Here is a 17,102-nt window from a genome sequence, read left to right as displayed (position 1 = left end):
AGGAGTACAGTGTACTTAGGTGATTTAAGGATTAAAATTATTTTCAAAAACACTACAGATGAAAATTATGGAAGTGTCAAATGTTGTTATCAAACATCATCAATACAAGAATTACATAAAAAAATTTAGACTTACTTTTCCCGCTGCCATCAAGGACAACGCAAATTGATACCAGAGATGGAACTCCTCGAATGCAAACTTCATGGCTCTTTCTAAACACTAATTATGGGGAGAAAATTGTTATTTAAGGGCACATTCTTCAATTATTAATAAGATATAGTATAAAGTTTTTTTATAGACTCGTATCTAACGTACATGTAATTAAAAATTTAAATCATCCAAAGACATGAAAACAGCTGCCAGATTCTATATGTAAAAAAAAAACTTAACAGAAAATTGTTTTCCTGTTTATTATGTTTGTTTAAATACTCCTGCTGGTACTGTATTATGTAGTCTGAAACAAAGAATGATAAATAATAGCTTACTAAAGATACCATCTGTAAAAGGCAGGAGATAGTCTTAAGTGAAAAGGAAAGAGAGTATATAGCCTCTTCCTAAACTGTGAATACTTAACAAGCAATGGCACCACGAGTACTTATAAGTAACATTTAAAAGGAGGGGTGGTGTATAAAGGTTCATCTTGCAGTATTATTTCTGTTTTTAAAAAGTTTAACTTCACACTCCATACTCTGCTGAGATTTTAAACTAAATAACTGAATGCCAAAAGGAAATTCATTATTACTACACTGAGACTAAATAGATTAAATTAGCATTATATGCTAATTTTGGATGGTTTATATCCGCTGTTGTCAATAAGAATTATTTCATTTTGCTATGTCCATTTTTACTAATCAGGCCAGTTCCAGAGAGTAGAAAGGAAAAACACTTTTCTGGATTAAACTGATTTAGGAATTAATTTTCTAGACTGCAGAGTCCAATTTCTGCTCTGACAGCTACAATGTACATATAAAACCATGAATTATTCCTCACATTCAAACTCAGCCTTACCATTACAGAAAGCACAACCAGGTATGCAGTGTGTTACCACACTATAACAGAATCCGACACAAAGCAAAAAGATCACATAAAGAAACAAATACATAAGTTACGTGTGATATCTTCTCCTGTTATTTTAGACATTCCCTTTCACAAACTTGACAAAAGAAAAAAGTTGCTAAACCCTTCTCTCTCACCCTCTAATAGCTGTGGTACTAAATCAAGTGTCTCTAAATCAAGGAGAACTAATTCAGGCTTTTCTTTTCAAATACACTTTTAAATACAACTCTACCTGTTTTGATACCAGTGTTCTACACATGACTTAAGTAATTTCAGTACTGATTCCAGAATTCTGACCTACAGCAGCCATATAATCCCAGAGATTCACACAAAACAGTGGCATATGGAAACTTAATACTTAAAAGTTTTTAGACTGCATAATCATACTTTTTTCTCCCATTGTTACATGTATGTCTGTGCACTAATTATACAGAAGTATTTGTTCACAATTAGAAAAATAAAAATTTTGTTTTCTTGGCCTTGCCTAATTAAAAACTAATTACCAATTCTAACTAGAAGACAAAGAGGTTGAAGAAATCGATAGTTTAGGGGTTTATAATTTTGCACTTATAGGGACACAGGACACAACTCTAGATTAGTCTAAAAGGTTTGATTTTCATGTACTAATGATCTAGCTACCATTCTTTTTGTCGACTTCAAGTTCTATTTACCTGGCTTTGTTCAATAAGAAATGTGACAAGTTACAAGATTTTTCTTTTCTTTGTAAGATGACAGAATTGGCAGTTATGTGTACGGGGGTAAGGGATACATGTACATGTTTGTGACCTACACAACAACATGAACACCTCATAAACTGGATTCTTCTGAACAAAGTAACAACAAGTAATTTCAAAGAGCTAAAGGCTCTATCAAGAAATCCACATCAAGCAATAGTACCTAGGCAGACTGTAAGATAACGTTCAGGATAATAGCAACTGACTTAACTAATTGAAAATATATTCAGCACAATCCCTCTTCTGAGGAAAACACAGCTGTTGATATTGCCTTGTAAATAACCACAAATCACTCCCTGAACAGGTAACGTTGAACACATTACAGAATTTTGTTGCTTAGCACTATGGTCTCCTGGAAAGAATATGCTTGAAGTTAGAGAGTTGAAAGATGAAAGGACAAAAATCTAAGAAAATTTCTGGTCTGGAAAGCATCTCTTCTGGTAGGATATTTATAAACTCAACATGCTGTATCCTTCAAAGCTTAAAAAACAACTTGATGACAATCAGAGAACTTTGGTTTAGGAAAGAATTATGACTGTATAAACTTCTTTCATCTAGCTGAAACCACCCTAAGAAAATGAAAGCCCACTGTATGTAAACTCGACAAAAAAATGAGACCTTTTCAATTAAGAACATAACTCAGCATTAGAACACTTTAACAAGGATAGGACAGATTTTTTATCATTTAATGTTTTTATATAACAGCTGTCTACTTCCATAAGTAATCAGCTATAGCTAAACCAGAAGATGACACTAAGATATTGGAACTGGTGGGTGAATTCCATTTCTACAGTTAGAATAACCTCCTGCTTTCTAATTTGAAGCTACAACAGCTCCTCTAGAGCAACCATAATCAGCTCACAGAGAATGAAGCACTAAAAAATTAAATGCCTTATTACATAAACGAACAGAATGTTCTACATTTCTGAATTTGTGTTTATTGCAATATTTTAGATTATAAAGGTTACAGACTATGGGCTGCAGGATTTGAGGGCAGATATCCTCTACTCACTAAAATGTAAGAGCTTCTTGAAGTCTATGTTTTCTGCTGTGCTTTGGATGACAAGAAAACAACAAATGAGATGTTCTAACCATTTCCTGGTAAGACCCTGCTGCAGCTGTATATCTAGAATATCTGTATGCTAAAATAAATATTGTCTATTATACCAGATTTTCATAAGATGATTTTTTTCATGTTCAGAAAAGATACTTAATGGACATATAACAAATATGTTTTAATTATACTGAACTGAAAGTATTTTTCCAACATAATGGAATTATTTTTTCTTTTTTAAAGAGAACATGTTAAAAGAACCTACATACAATTTTGATTGAATATTACCACAAAGATGCTAGACAAAGATTTAAAAAAAAACAAGGAAAGACCTTAAAAGAAGCCTTAGCTAGACTTCTGGTGTCAAAGACTAAGCCATGGCTAAAAACCCTCAACTAAGCAGCTGGTCAAACATGGAGTCTTATTTTCCATGTACTTGTGGATCTGCTTTTGTCTGTAACCAAGATCACCACCAGCACAAGCAACTCCTAAAAGGCACTGAAATCAAAGATCTAAGTCCACTATTTAGAACATTCAACTGTGCTCAAAACACAGAAGGAAAAGGAACAGGCAGTACTCATATGTTAGCTACAGGGGCTAAACCAATCACAAGCAGTGAGGGAGGCAAGCTCTGTGCTTTTCTCCATGTGAGGGGACTATGAGACTTTCTTCCTACCCTTCAGGATATTGTCCTGGACTTCAAGACACATGGCTAAGAACAGAGATACCACTAGCTCTCCTGATGAAGCCAAAACCCTCTCTCTTAAGAAAGGTACAAAGAACTGTCAGCAAGAAGCGGCATCTATTGTGACATAAATACTACCCAAAATGTTCCCAAAGGAGACAGTGGAGGAATCCCAGGAACCTGTGATGTTCCCATAAATACAAAGGTTGTTTCACATTCTAAAATTAAACACAAAAAATCCATAGCAAAAAAACCCCTACATAAAGCCATCTTGACACCAGACAAAATAAAAGAATCAGAATTGAAACCCAGGGCTGCACTACCCTTGCCCAGTTGCTAAGCTACTATATAAAACGGAATGGCTGCTAGCTGCTTGAAGAAAAAAGAAATCGGAGTTATCAAGTTTGGGTTTTATTACAATATTTTTTGATGTCTATCCTTTAAGAAGTTCTAGACTGAAATACACGAAGCGTCAACTCTTGCAGCTTTGGTGCTACCACCTAAAATCACCGGAAGGTGATAGTGTCTCTTGTGGCAAGTAAATGGAAATATTCCTAATTAGATTATTTTGTAGGGTTGCAGTCCTGTATGAGATTTAGTACTCCTCTGTCTTCTGAAACAAACTTCCATTGTACTAATTAAAACTGACTTGTTTTGCAACTTGCAGCTATGAAGTGCTTTCAAGAATAAGAACACTCAAATTGAGAGCTTAACATCACAGGAGACACAGATTAATGGCTGACTATCAACATAGATCAGAAAAGAACTGGAGCACTTTCTTTTCATTTTTATCTCAATAGAAGTCCTCTATTATGGTAGAGAGAAACCATGTCCCAGCAAATTAATCCCTGGGTACGCCTTCCTAGCACATATGCTGAAGTATTCTTTCTGTATACCAATAATTAACTGTGGTCAGCAACAGTACCCTGCTGCTGGGTGAGCACTGTTTGAGCAGCAGAAAGATCTGTTCTGTCCAGAAAGCTGTAGTTGTTTCTCAGGTATAAAACTGTTAACAGTACTTGACCATTCCCTGAAGAAGTAAGCTGCCACAATCTAACAAAACACACGCGAGTTACATAATCAAACATAAGACATCCGAGAGTGAGAACACATTTCCCACATACCTGAAAAAGAATACATTTCCTTTTGATTAACTTCAAAACCATTTTATAAACTATGAGGACTATGGATCACCCCAAATACTAAGAGTTGTAAAAGAAAGGTTTTTTCTGACATAAAACATCACAAATCTTTTTTCTAGGTAATTCTATTTTTATATCCACAACAGCTTTTATTTTTTGCTGTTCATTCTTGCTGTCTCCATTTAATGTGTACCCTTTTAAGCAGATCCATGCATCCCCACCTAAAAATCATGTGAATTTCCACAGCATTAAACATTTACCACATCTCCACACAACTTCTGTGCTTGACCACCTCAAGTCACTTGTGTAAATTCAGACAGTAAGCATTCTGGGGTTGAAACTACCTCCTGTATTAAGAGAGTAGTTAGAATTACAGTGTCCGTATTTGTTTATCCCTTCATTACTACCACAATTAACATGATTAACAGAAAACAGCAATGACAACACAGTTGAATATTACTGACAAACCTCTGAGAGCATTTCATACTGGCCTCTTCTTCCCAAGGCTATAGTAAGTAAATCGTAGACGACAGATGCACTTTGCAAACTGATGATACGATCGTTTTTGTGTTCAGGTATTCTGCTTAGTACAGCATCACGGTTAGCCTTAAACATACCACAAATAAGGAAACAAAGTCAGCCAATCTAATTAAAGTTATATTTTCACTCAAGTAATTACCACTCTATTCAAACTGACAGCCACCAGTTGATATAAGTGATACAGAGAGACAGTATCTGCTACTCATTTATAGATAGAAAGAATCACCAATTTTATACATTAGTGGAAAGACTGATGTTTTTACCTGAATCTATTTTTAATTACTTCATTCTAATTACATAAATTAAGTAATGTATTTAAATTATTGAAGAGTTCTCAGAAACAAAATAAGGTGGGGGTTTTAAAATAATGTATATTCATCTTCTAAAATTTATTTTTATTCTTGTATCCTAGTAAAACATATTAGAAGAATCTTCAAATCCTGTATTCCAGCTTTTGTAAAATAAGGCAATAAATTTCTTTTCTCTTCACAACATTATGACACTAGCCTCTCACTTGTGGAAGATAACCTGTCCAGGATAACCCACAATCACCTTCAGGGCTTACTACTGAGAATGAAAACTGACCCTGGTTCTGAAAACAGGTTTGGAATCAGGCCATGTTTGCAGTAAGGCTTTGTACTTTCAATCCTGTTTTGTGAAAGGCACAGTGTAAATCTGATTCCTTAATTAAACTGTGCCTTTTGTGAAGGAAGACAGCTGAGATAGAAATGGATTAAATGAATTGACCATGTTCACAGAGAAATCTTGTTAAAGAGCAAAGAGTAAAAGTCAGGTCTCCCAACAGCTAGTACCTATACTGAAATATCCAGTACTTCTCCCACTATACCATCAAGCCTCTGAAAATAACTTATCTTGTTATTTTACCTTTTTCTAGTTTTTTTGGTGTTTAATATTCCCATTGGTACAACTGTTAGTATATCTGCTAATTTGAAGTCAGAAGTTAAAGATCCTTCTCTCTCCTCATCGCACCTTTTCTTTATTTTTAATTACACAGGGCATGGCCTCCTTAATACATTTACTTAAATACATTATGCATCTTATTTCCCCCTTTTCCAAATGCAAGGAATGACACACAATAAGGGATAATAAATTTTTTTCTGCTTTAACAGGATAACATTTTAAGGTCTGAACATCCTCAATATATCATTAAAATCAGAATAATTAAATACTGGAAAAATTTTTAAAGAGATACATGGAGAGTAAAATGCACAGACATTTCAGGAATTATCAACTGAATAATCAATCCACAGTTTGGTTTGAAAACACCCCCCACACACACACACCCCAAACCAGACATTTTGCTTTCTTTTGATCAAGAAGTCTTTTGCTTTTCCTTTCTACGCTGCATAATGTTTAATGAGCTTCAAGAACTTCTTTTTAACTCCACATTTAATCGCTATTTGACTCAATTCCTTGCAAGTACAGAACAAGCTATGAACTAGCACTTCTTGTGAAAAAATGGCTGCCAATCCCAAAGCAGTATTATAGGAGAGGATGTCTTGTAATTATTAAAGATATCTTATATATTTGAACAATCATTTTCTTCATAATTATAATACAGAATGTACATACAAACTTCAGTCATCAGTATTTCAGAACTGCCACGGTCTCAGACACAATTAAGGGACAATTAGTTAAACTGCAATGAGTCACTTGGCCACAGTTACCACACACACTTTAAGCCTGTAACACATCTGAGCAGTACAGCTTAGTTCAACGACAGCAGAAGAAAGGATATGTTCAGCCATTTTACCACTGGTTAAGAATTACACATCAGAGTGATCAGTGACACGAAGTCTAGCTGGAGACCAGTAACTAGTGATGTATCCCAGAGACTTATGCTGGGCCTGATCCTGTTCCTGATCTGGATGTAGCCTCAAGCACATTTGCAGATAATACAGAACTAGGAGGAGGAACTGATACGCCAAAGGGCTGTGCTGCCATCCAGAGGGACCTCAACAGGCTGGAGGAACCTGATAGGAACCTCATCGAAGGCTTCAACAAAGACTTGGAAGTGCAAAGTCCTGCAGCAGGGAAGGAACAACCCCAGGCACCAGAATATGCTGGGGGCTCCCCAGCTCAAAAGCAGCATGACAGGAAAGCATCTGGGGGTCCTTGGTGAACACCAAGTTGAGTAGGAGCCAGCAATGTGCCCCAGCTGGAAAGAAGGCTATTGATAGCCCAGGCTGCACTAAGGAGCGTTGTCAGCAGGTCAAGGGAGAGCCTCCCCTCTGTTTAGCACTGGTGAGGCCACACCTGCAGTACTGGGTCCAGCTCTGGACTGCCCAGTACAAGAGACATGGAGCTACTGGAGACAGTCCAACGAATGCCCAATGGGATGAATAAGTGACTGGAGCATCCCTTCTGTGAGGAAAGGCTGAAAGAGCTGTGACTCTTCAGCCTGGAGAAGACAATGCTCAGAAGGGGAACCTTATCAATGTGTAGAAATACCTGAAGGAAGGATACAAGGAAGAGGGAGGCAGGCTCTTTCCAGTGGTGCCCAATGACAGGACCAGAGGCAGTGAAACACTGGAGGTTCCCTTTGAACATCAGGAACCAGTTTTTTTACTGTGAGGGTGAATGAGCACTGGCACAGGCTGCCCAGGGAGGTTGTAGAGTCTCTCTCCTTGGAGATATTCAAAAGATGTCTGGACAGAGATGCAGCCTGCTCCAGGGGGGCTGGCTTGAGCAAGGGGTTCAAATAAAATGACTTCCAGAAGACCCTTCCAACCTTAATCATTCTGTGATTCTGTTACCACAACTCAGCTGACATGCAATACATACATGCACTGTAACATGAAGGTATCAGTCCTTCAGATCACAGAATCACAGAATGGTTTGGGTTGGAAGGGACCTAAAAGATCATCCTGCCATGGGCAAGGACACTTTCCACCAGACCAGGTTGCTCAGAGCCCCATCTAACCTGGCCTTGAATGGGGCTTTTTCTTCACTAATTCACAGACAATGAAAGGAAGGGATCATACTAGTTTAATAACACAAGAGCATCTCAAAACACCAGCGATTGCTCAATCTTCTGTAAGTGTTCTTAGTTCTTTCCCAAGTAGTGGTTTCAAAATCATAAATCACATACTACTTCACAGCTACTACAGCTAGAAAGTTAGCATGCATGGAAGCTGAAGTAACAGGTCTCAACTCTCAGAAAGGTAAGTTTGTAATGATGAATATTTTTATGCTCAATCTTCCCCTTTCCCCCCTCCAAAACTAATTTGAACAAATGACTTAGCCAAAGTAAGTCAATCATGTCAAAGATTTTATACTCCCCTGAAACAAACTCTTTTACCTGAGATAATCTGCAATAATTAAAAAAAAAATAATTTTGAAAGCTTGCTAAGGGCTATGCTCTACAGTGACAGCACTTGATATAATCAGGCAGATCTGATTCAAAAAGGAAAACCTGTAAGTAATCTGAAATGAAACTTAACAAGGCAGTACTTTTAATTTGTTTTTTTGCTTCTTAATGATGATATGTAAGGAACTACACATTCGAACATAGTAATAAGCGGTCAGATCTTGCAGAGCCAGGACTGCTTCGACTTCACACCATGACCGTGGTTCACATCAGAATTCTGTACATCTCCACAAGCTGCTCAGGCACATTACAGAGGTACCTCTCAGTGCTAAGTATATACTGCAGTAAAATCAACATATGATATGTGGAAATGTTTGCTCAGTCTATTTTTCTGTACTCTGAGAATCAAAATCTAGACAGAATTTCTAGATTCTGTCATGAATATTGCAAGGCACATCACTAGGAATGAGGAAAGTAGTTAGCACACAGTGTAAATGTGTGCCACGTCAAAATAGTTCAACTAGGACAATGCTCACTAAAATGCTCTGATCTATTTAACTGTAGCAAATCAGAAATTATGCCAAAGCACGTAGGCATTTGAATCACCTATAGAACTTAAAAGACTACATCTCATTGATGTGCAGTGAGACAGACTGCATGATGCCTGAGACTGTAGAGGTTTCACACCTCCAGTTAAAAAACAGCAAAAGCTTCAGCTTCAGCCTTCATTTAATTTTATCTGAGAACATAAAAAACTGACATGGTATGAGAATGTCAGTACGTGGCAGTTGATTGATGACTAGCAAAATCATTCTAGAGGAAAGTATGGAAGATTGATTAAGGTCACAAGCAGGCCATTGAAAGGAATCACTTATGAGGACTTCTTAAAAAAAAATCCAGTAGCAAAGGCTGAATGTCATTATCATTAAAAATCATTTACAAATTTAAGTGACCGAAGTTTTATGCACAATAGAAAGTACTTTTTGACAACGTTTATTATGCTCATCTAGTAGTCTTTGATTTGCTTTTAACAACAAAAATAACTTAGATTTTGATTCTGTCTGAATAGCAACCAGCTGGTGTAACAGTAGTGCCAAATGAAAGACCTGGCTTGTTCACTTGCCCATGTTTAGAAGGAGGCTAAGTACAGCCACTCCAAAGGAGAAAAACTCCATAACACTTGCAGACCTCATCTTGCTGGCTCAGAGGAACAGAAGCCTGAGTTTCAGAAGTAACTACCTGCTTTCCTAACAGAATATGAAAGACAAGGCAAAGTAAGGCATGGCAAAAAACAAACAAAAAAAAAAGAGTTCTATTTTCATTTAAAAAAATCCCAAGGAAAACACACACAGTCTCTCTATTTTACCTACCATAGATTCACTAATAAGCAGCAACAGTAAGGCTTCCTCTGTATTTTCTTGAGGACAGAAGATGCTGTTCAAAACAAGAATTTAATTATTTGATCAGAACACATTACTTTCAGGAGTAGCTCATACACATATATTAAAAGCACTGTAAAAACTGGAAAGCTTCCAGAAAAGTAAAGAGAAAATAACTTGCATAGAAAAAACAATCTGTTAAAATGCATTTCTTTGCAATGTTCTAAATTTGCATTTCAGAAAAGTTAGCCAAACACAGTAAAAGAATAAAACTACCACAGCTGTCAGAGTTGAACACATTCAAATATCCCAAAATTGAACATAATTTGACAACTGTAAAAAATAAACCCATCCTTTAATTAGCCTCTGGTACCTAATTTATCTGATCTGAATCTACATCACTGATTCAGAGGTTAGCAAGAGAAAACTCTCATAAAAGAACAGGATAACTTTTGTATTTTAGACAATATGTGGAGAAATATTTCTATTGGTCTTTCATCAGATATGCTTGAGATTTTTCTTCCTGATGCATTCGACAGCTATGAATATTTTTCAATAGAGCCATGACAATCTTCACCCACTTGGCATAACCACTGTTACTTCCAAGAAGTTTAATTATTTGTTTTTAATGAAGTACGCTTCCTTATGACTTAATACTGAAGGTTTGCATAGGACTAGTTTGCAAACTTCACTGCTTTCTCTCAACACTGGATGCTTTCTGAATGCTCTTCTAAGCTGGTGGACAGACAACAGTAATGTGCATTGGATACGTCTGGTAGGAATTCATCCATCCTTTCTCACACATATAGAAAAAACCCCACCCAAATCAGTGACTGTGTTTCATCTCTTCAGATTTCTTCCTCTAAACTATTTCTGAATTAGCACAAGTACTATTTCTTGTTAATCCAGACCATTAGTTCCACAATTAACTGTTTAAATGTAGAAAATAATTTGTTGTTGTTAATAAGCAATTCCTGTAGTCCCAAGGGTGTTTAAACTACAATACATTACGGAAGGGAAACAAAATTTGTCCAACATTAAACATCCTTTGATTTCTTTATTTTTTTTTAAGCACTAGAAATATAAGCAGTTATTAAATGCCTGAAAGGAAACGGAAACTAAAAGACATCTGAACTCCAGACAGTTTGAAAGCAACATTGTGAATGTATTGTGGTAATATACAACATCTAAGACACCAGGGCAGTTGTTTTGTTGTATTTTTATTTTTTAATTAATGCAATTGCTTGCCAGATTTTGAAGAATATTCTAAATCTTAGAAGAGGTTTTTATTTTTACATAACAAAGACATTTCAAAACACAGTTACTCATGAATAAGAACCACCTAGGATAAGAAATGAGGAGTGATGAGGTGGCATCAGAGAGCTCCTCATTTAACTATCCAGTCTTCTCTGCAGAATTTAACAACCTGGAAGAAGATTCTACCTGACTGACTGACAATGGCTCCCAGAAAGCAGAATAATGATTGGAAAGAGCTGCTGGAGAAATTACTTTATCAGAAAAAAAGGGAAGGTGCCCCCAAGAGAAGTCCTAAAAAGTGACTTATCAAAATAAAAGCAAACTTTATTTTCACCTACAATTTTAAAACATATTTTTGAAAATAAGTTGTTGTTTGTGTCAAACAGTGAGAAATTACCGAGAAATTTCTTTGACCTATCTAAGTTCAGTTGAGTGAACTTGGACACTTTTTGTGTCTCCTGACAGATGAGTAAAGTAATTTCAATGTAACGGGGCAGAACAAAAGAGGAATCAGAAGCATGAAATGCCTATCAACCAAAGGCAAAGCATGAAATTTATCCTCAGTTGAAGAACTGGTTAAACAAAACTGAAGAGGCAGTTAACACAGAGATCTACAAAACCATAAATGCTATTAGTCAAATCACGTTCACCATCCTCAAAAGAACACAAGGCAGTTATTTAATGTACCAGGCAACATATTTAGAAAAAAAAGTGCATTGTGGACTCAGAGCCGATGGTCAGAAGAATACCTAGGAAGAAGCTTCCTAGATATCTATCTTGCTATTCATTGTCTTTAGTACTTACTTTCAATCACTACTGGAGATGAGATAGTTGGCTAGACGTGTTTGATATGATACGGTGTTAGCCAGTCTGATGTGACAAAAGAAAAGGACTTAATTACATGCTCTGTTGAAATTGCAGAACTCCTTGACTGCATGTCCCACGAATGAGAAAATTAAACTGAACAAAGCCCCACTTTTGCCAGGAGGCATGATGCTACAAAGGATGAGTTGAGAATGGAGATGATAAGTTTGAAAGACGGAGCCTGAGAAACCTGCTGTAAGTATTCTGGATCAAGAAAGGAGAATTGCCTGAAGTCTTTGAAGATAAAGGCCATTCTACTGATAGTAATAAAAGCAACATAATTATGTGGGCTTGTTGCTGTGTTAAGTATCCATTAATGGAAATCTGCAATAAATACAGTTAACCAACTCAAAATAGTGTCATACTGCAGGCAATTCTGTTACGACATAAAGATCCTGCCAACACTAAAAACATCTTTCCATTATTTAAGGTATGACTACTTCTCTAATCAATCTGCCACAGAAGCAAACTCTTCTGCACATAACAAGGTCACTTTATGGAAAAAAACTTTCATATTAACTAACAAGACATATATATTGTAAGAGAGGAACAGAGTGTTCTTTAGGATTTGCTGCATGATACCAAGTCGTTTGAAAAAGAGAATTCATGATCCTGCATAAAAGAGATTTCCTCCTGTTTGGGCAATAAATGCATGCTTTCTGTGTGCAGTGATCAAGGTGTATTCATAAAAATAGGTATTTCCTTTTTACCAAAAAGGTTGTCTGTATGTGTAGTTTGTTAAATATGTACTCGCAGGGAAACACAGTAGTTGTTTCAGCAGATTGATTGTTCGACTCCATGCCTGCATCTTTTCCTAAACCTCAATAGACTGCTTTTAATGACTTCACATCCTAGACGTAGTCAGACAAAATTGAAATTATAAAATACACAATGCCTGGCTTTTAATCCAGCTGGACAACAATATAAATAAAACCAGTAACAATAATAAATTCTTTGAAGAAAAACAGTCAAAAATGTCCTATGGAACAGAGAATAGTGTCCTCAAAAGACATCCCTGGATCACAATGATTTCACAAAATCTCAGAGGAGCTGAGGTTGGAAGGGGTGTCTGGGGATCAGAGCCACTAACTTTTAAGAAAAATTTAAAATTCAAGGAAATGGCTATCTACATTTAATACTAACCCTAATGGTGATAGGTTTTGAAAAAAAAGGTTACATTTTCAAGAAGGAAGAAATACACAAAGCTACTCTAGAATACAACATCAGATATATCACACAAAAATAAACCATAAATAACGCATCACTTAATTGAATCATTGAAAGATTAAAACTCAACAAAAAGGTGGCATCACAAAGAAGTGCCAAAACTAATCTAAGATGATTAAAAGGTAGCTGCCTTGGGAAATAAACTACCTTTGAAACTGCTAGATAAATTTCTAGATATATTTTGTTTTCTCAAAATGCTTCACGGACCAATTTGGCTCTTTGAATTTCTAAATCTTTCCTAGAATAGGGGTCTACAAGCATCACACAACTTTTAAATTGTGCAGTCTCCGATTTGCCATCCAATTAATGTTTTCTTTTATAGCCCAGGTATAATAAAAATAATGACTTTACCATATACATCATGATAGAAGAATAAAAAATTTTTACAACTGAGAACGAACAGTCTCATGTATACAGCACAAACTTCTGCTTAGAGAAACATTTTCCTTCCCTAGTTCTCTTCAGGGAATATATATGTATTTACATATATACACAGACAGCATGGGAAACATTCCCATTCATATTGCTAAATTCTTTCTACGTATTGAAAAAGATAAACTAAATTAACCGGTGCACTGAGTTACAACTGCAATTATAGAAACAAAAGAGGTATAAACTCAGCCATACTTTTCTCCAGTGTATACACGTGGTCTTCTACTGAGTGCATAATTCTTAGTATTTGAACCTTTTCGAAGTGGATCATCTAGGGGTGATTGGTGAGGAGGATCTTCCAGTGGATTCCAGTAACTCTGTTCACACATACCTCGTAACAAAATTTCCGCGAGTTGTCTCGCTATTGTCTGTAAAAGCGAAGGATAAATATTTTCTTTAGAAATGCTGAATACAAACTCTTAAAAAATGCTCAGATTTCTTTCTAGTGAAGACTAGTTACGTAGAATATATTTTCTGTTATTTTACAACATCCAAAAAACAGGTATACTGCTATTTAAGAAGTGAAAGTTCCCAGTTCAATTCTCTAAACACAAAGAAAATAATGGCAAAACCAAACAACTTTTCAATTATATCAGTTAAATCCAGATACTTCTGAAGCATCAACAACACCAACTGCTGCTCCTATGAGCAGAGCACATGCAGGTATATTTTCAGACATTTTGTTCTCAATAACCTCTACTGCCTCGCCAGGCCTGGAGCAGTTGTTTGCGGGGGAGAGACCACAGTGGAGCAGACAGTCCACACTGCAGCCTGCTAAGAGGACCATGGTGGAGCAGAGTGATATTCCTTGAAGGAACTGCAGCCCAATGGAGGGACCCCATGCTGGAGCATGGGAAAAGTGTGAGGACTAAGGAGCAGCAGCGAGGAACTCACCACAACCCTCCACCCCCCATGCACCACTCAAGGAATGGGAGGGCAGGGAGAGGAAGGAGAAGAGTCAGGAGTCAAGGACTGAAGTTGAACCTGGGAAAAACGGGGTGGGAGGAAGGCGTTTTAGTTTTTGTCTTTGTTTCTCACCATCCCATTCTCTCTTAATTGACAATTAAATGAAGTTAATGCCCCCCAAGAAGAGTCTGTTTTGCCTGTGACAGTAATTAGTAAGCAAACGGCTCTGCCTCAACCTACAAGCTTATTTCTTCCCCATCATGTTAAGGAAGGAGAGTCCAAGGGCAGCTGGGTGGGCATCTGGCAGCCAGAGAAGGTCAACCCAGTACAGACAGTTATAGTTTGTGTGCTGACTGGGGCTGCATTCACTTAAGCCAGGAACTGTAACCTTACAAACTGGTGGATAACAGGTCCTTATCAATATTGTATGTATCTGTCTATTCATCTCTAACTCATTCACTATATTTATTATGCTTTACCTGCCTACCAAAATTCAGATGCTGCAATAGGAATATGGTTTACTGTAACTTACCATTCGCAGGTTTTGTGTAGTTCTTGTTTCAACAGCTCTTAGTAACTCTCTAAATCTACCAACTCCTCTTGTCAAGTTCCTGTATATAAACATAGAATTTGACAGTATTCCAACTTGGATGTAGTAACACCATAATATATTATTTGATAAAATTGTTAAAATACATGCTCTCTTTTTTTTTTTCCCCTGCATAGCCTCATTGCCTTTCTGTGAGATAGACAGATAGCTATATTCATCTGGGAACCCCACTACTGATTACTACAACATTCCCTGCCAGTTTATTGAAAAGAGAAACATTTTCATGATCAGTAGATAGTTCAAGGGAAAGCAAGGAAAAAAGTAAGAAGCAACCACCTCAAAAAGAGAAAAAACCAAAACTGAAGTTGGTCTCACTACTACAATAGTTTTTAATTTTCAATGACATTGGATTTCAAAGTATAAACTTTAGGGGAAAAAAATCCATTTTAGCTGCCTCTTGACACCTTAAAATAGGGAGATAAAAAAGAAGTAGATCTTGTAACTGTCAGTGAAAGTAATGTAAAATTTTGAGCTCCTTTTCAGAAGGGAAACAGCACAAACACATTAAGGTGCCCTGTGTGGCCAGACAGGAACTGGGGGATCAGTGTTCTGTTCTTGACTCTAGCTGTCTTTTGGTGTAGCTTCTGCAACTCAAGTTTCTTTGTCTGTGCTTCTTCCACTTCTGCTGCCTAAACACCTTTTACAAAGATTCAAGACCCTCAGAGGCATCATTCATACTAATAATTTTAGCAGACCTGAACTTTCTTATAAAAAAATGGATTCTTTTGAATGGTCTTCCAGCTTTATCTTTTTCTCATCTCTAGATCAGTAGTGGGTTTTTTATTGCACATAAAAGCAGTTGATAATATTTTATTTTATATTAATACCATTTGTCTTTGAACTGGTGAAGAACTGGGTTGGCTTTTTGCTGAGCTGAAAAACTGAATTCTGCCACCTCAACACAAAATACAGGACAGCCATTTCAGTATTTGAAGTTTAGTTACAGAACAAAATCATTTTATCAAAAGCACATTTTGTGTTAAATCATTGCTGTTACGTCATATAGTTGTATTATCTTAAGGTGTGATGTTATGTGCAAGCTACATAACATTTACCCAAGACAGGCTCAAAAAAGAAATATTACATATTGTGTAAGCTTTCTGTAAGTAAAAGCTCTACAGCACTGCACTATAAATTTGATGTTGAAATTGCCTTCCTTACTCTGTTGTCTTTATTTATAAATATATTTAAAACACTGATTTTCTGAATTGCAGCTCTGTACAAATTCAAAAAAGACAGCATTTTTATACAAATACTTTCTTTAAATTTAGTTTCAGAATATCTGAAACCAGTGCTGATGCAAGAGATCTTGCTATAGAACTGCAGAACTCCTGCAGAACTCCAATCTCTTTACCAAGAGACCTACTCATTTATTTTACTCTTCGTATTACATGACAGCACTCACGTCTCTTCTGTTTTACAAAATTATCAGTGTATTTCAGAAACTTTAGTCTCCACCACATCTTTCACTAGCACAGACACCATCTTTCATTAGCACAAGTTCACCTTCTAAAATACTTTTATATAAAAGCTCATTTAAAAAGAACTAGCATTTCCAAATAACAAAAACTGTATGTACAGGTTGAAAGTTATGTCACCAGTTGACTAAAAAGAAATAATCACCAGTCACACAAGAAATAGTAACTGTTTGTAAAAAGCCCACATGCTAAAGCAGAGCTTGACCACAGAGTGACCAGTCAGTATATACTAAAGAAAATTCATCTTGTGTAAATATCTAGCATGGAAATGACTGTTTGAAAGATAATGTTGATTTATATATTTCACACGGGCAGGCCACAACAGCTAATGTATAATACACCAACTTCATACAATAATGAAGTACAGAAAGTCAGTAGCCCAAATTTTAAGAAATCCCCTAAACTCA

At 36.4% G+C, this 17,102-nt stretch overlaps 1 protein-coding gene across 1 annotated transcript in view; it reads right to left on the bottom strand.

Annotated features, from left to right (window-relative positions):
• Positions 1-17,102, bottom strand: part of TTC7B (tetratricopeptide repeat domain 7B) — a 137,747-nt gene that overhangs the window by 74,612 nt on the left and 46,033 nt on the right. Inside the window, exons 6-10 of the mRNA XM_017813791.1 lie at positions 15,140-15,218; positions 13,897-14,069; positions 9,913-9,976; positions 5,140-5,277; positions 136-219 (exon numbers count right to left, since the gene is read on the bottom strand). Of these exons, the coding sequence (XP_017669280.1) occupies positions 136-219; positions 5,140-5,277; positions 9,913-9,976; positions 13,897-14,069; positions 15,140-15,218 (538 nt within the window). The remainder of the gene's footprint in view (positions 1-135; positions 220-5,139; positions 5,278-9,912; positions 9,977-13,896; positions 14,070-15,139; positions 15,219-17,102) is intronic.

This window comes from Lepidothrix coronata, unplaced genomic scaffold (assembly GCF_001604755.1).
Source record: "Lepidothrix coronata isolate B3197 unplaced genomic scaffold, Lepidothrix_coronata-1.0 Scaffold43, whole genome shotgun sequence".
NCBI lineage: Eukaryota > Metazoa > Chordata > Aves > Passeriformes > Pipridae > Lepidothrix > Lepidothrix coronata.
The sequence above is the reverse complement of the archived record's forward strand: the minus strand, read 5'-3'. Positions and strand labels throughout refer to the sequence as shown.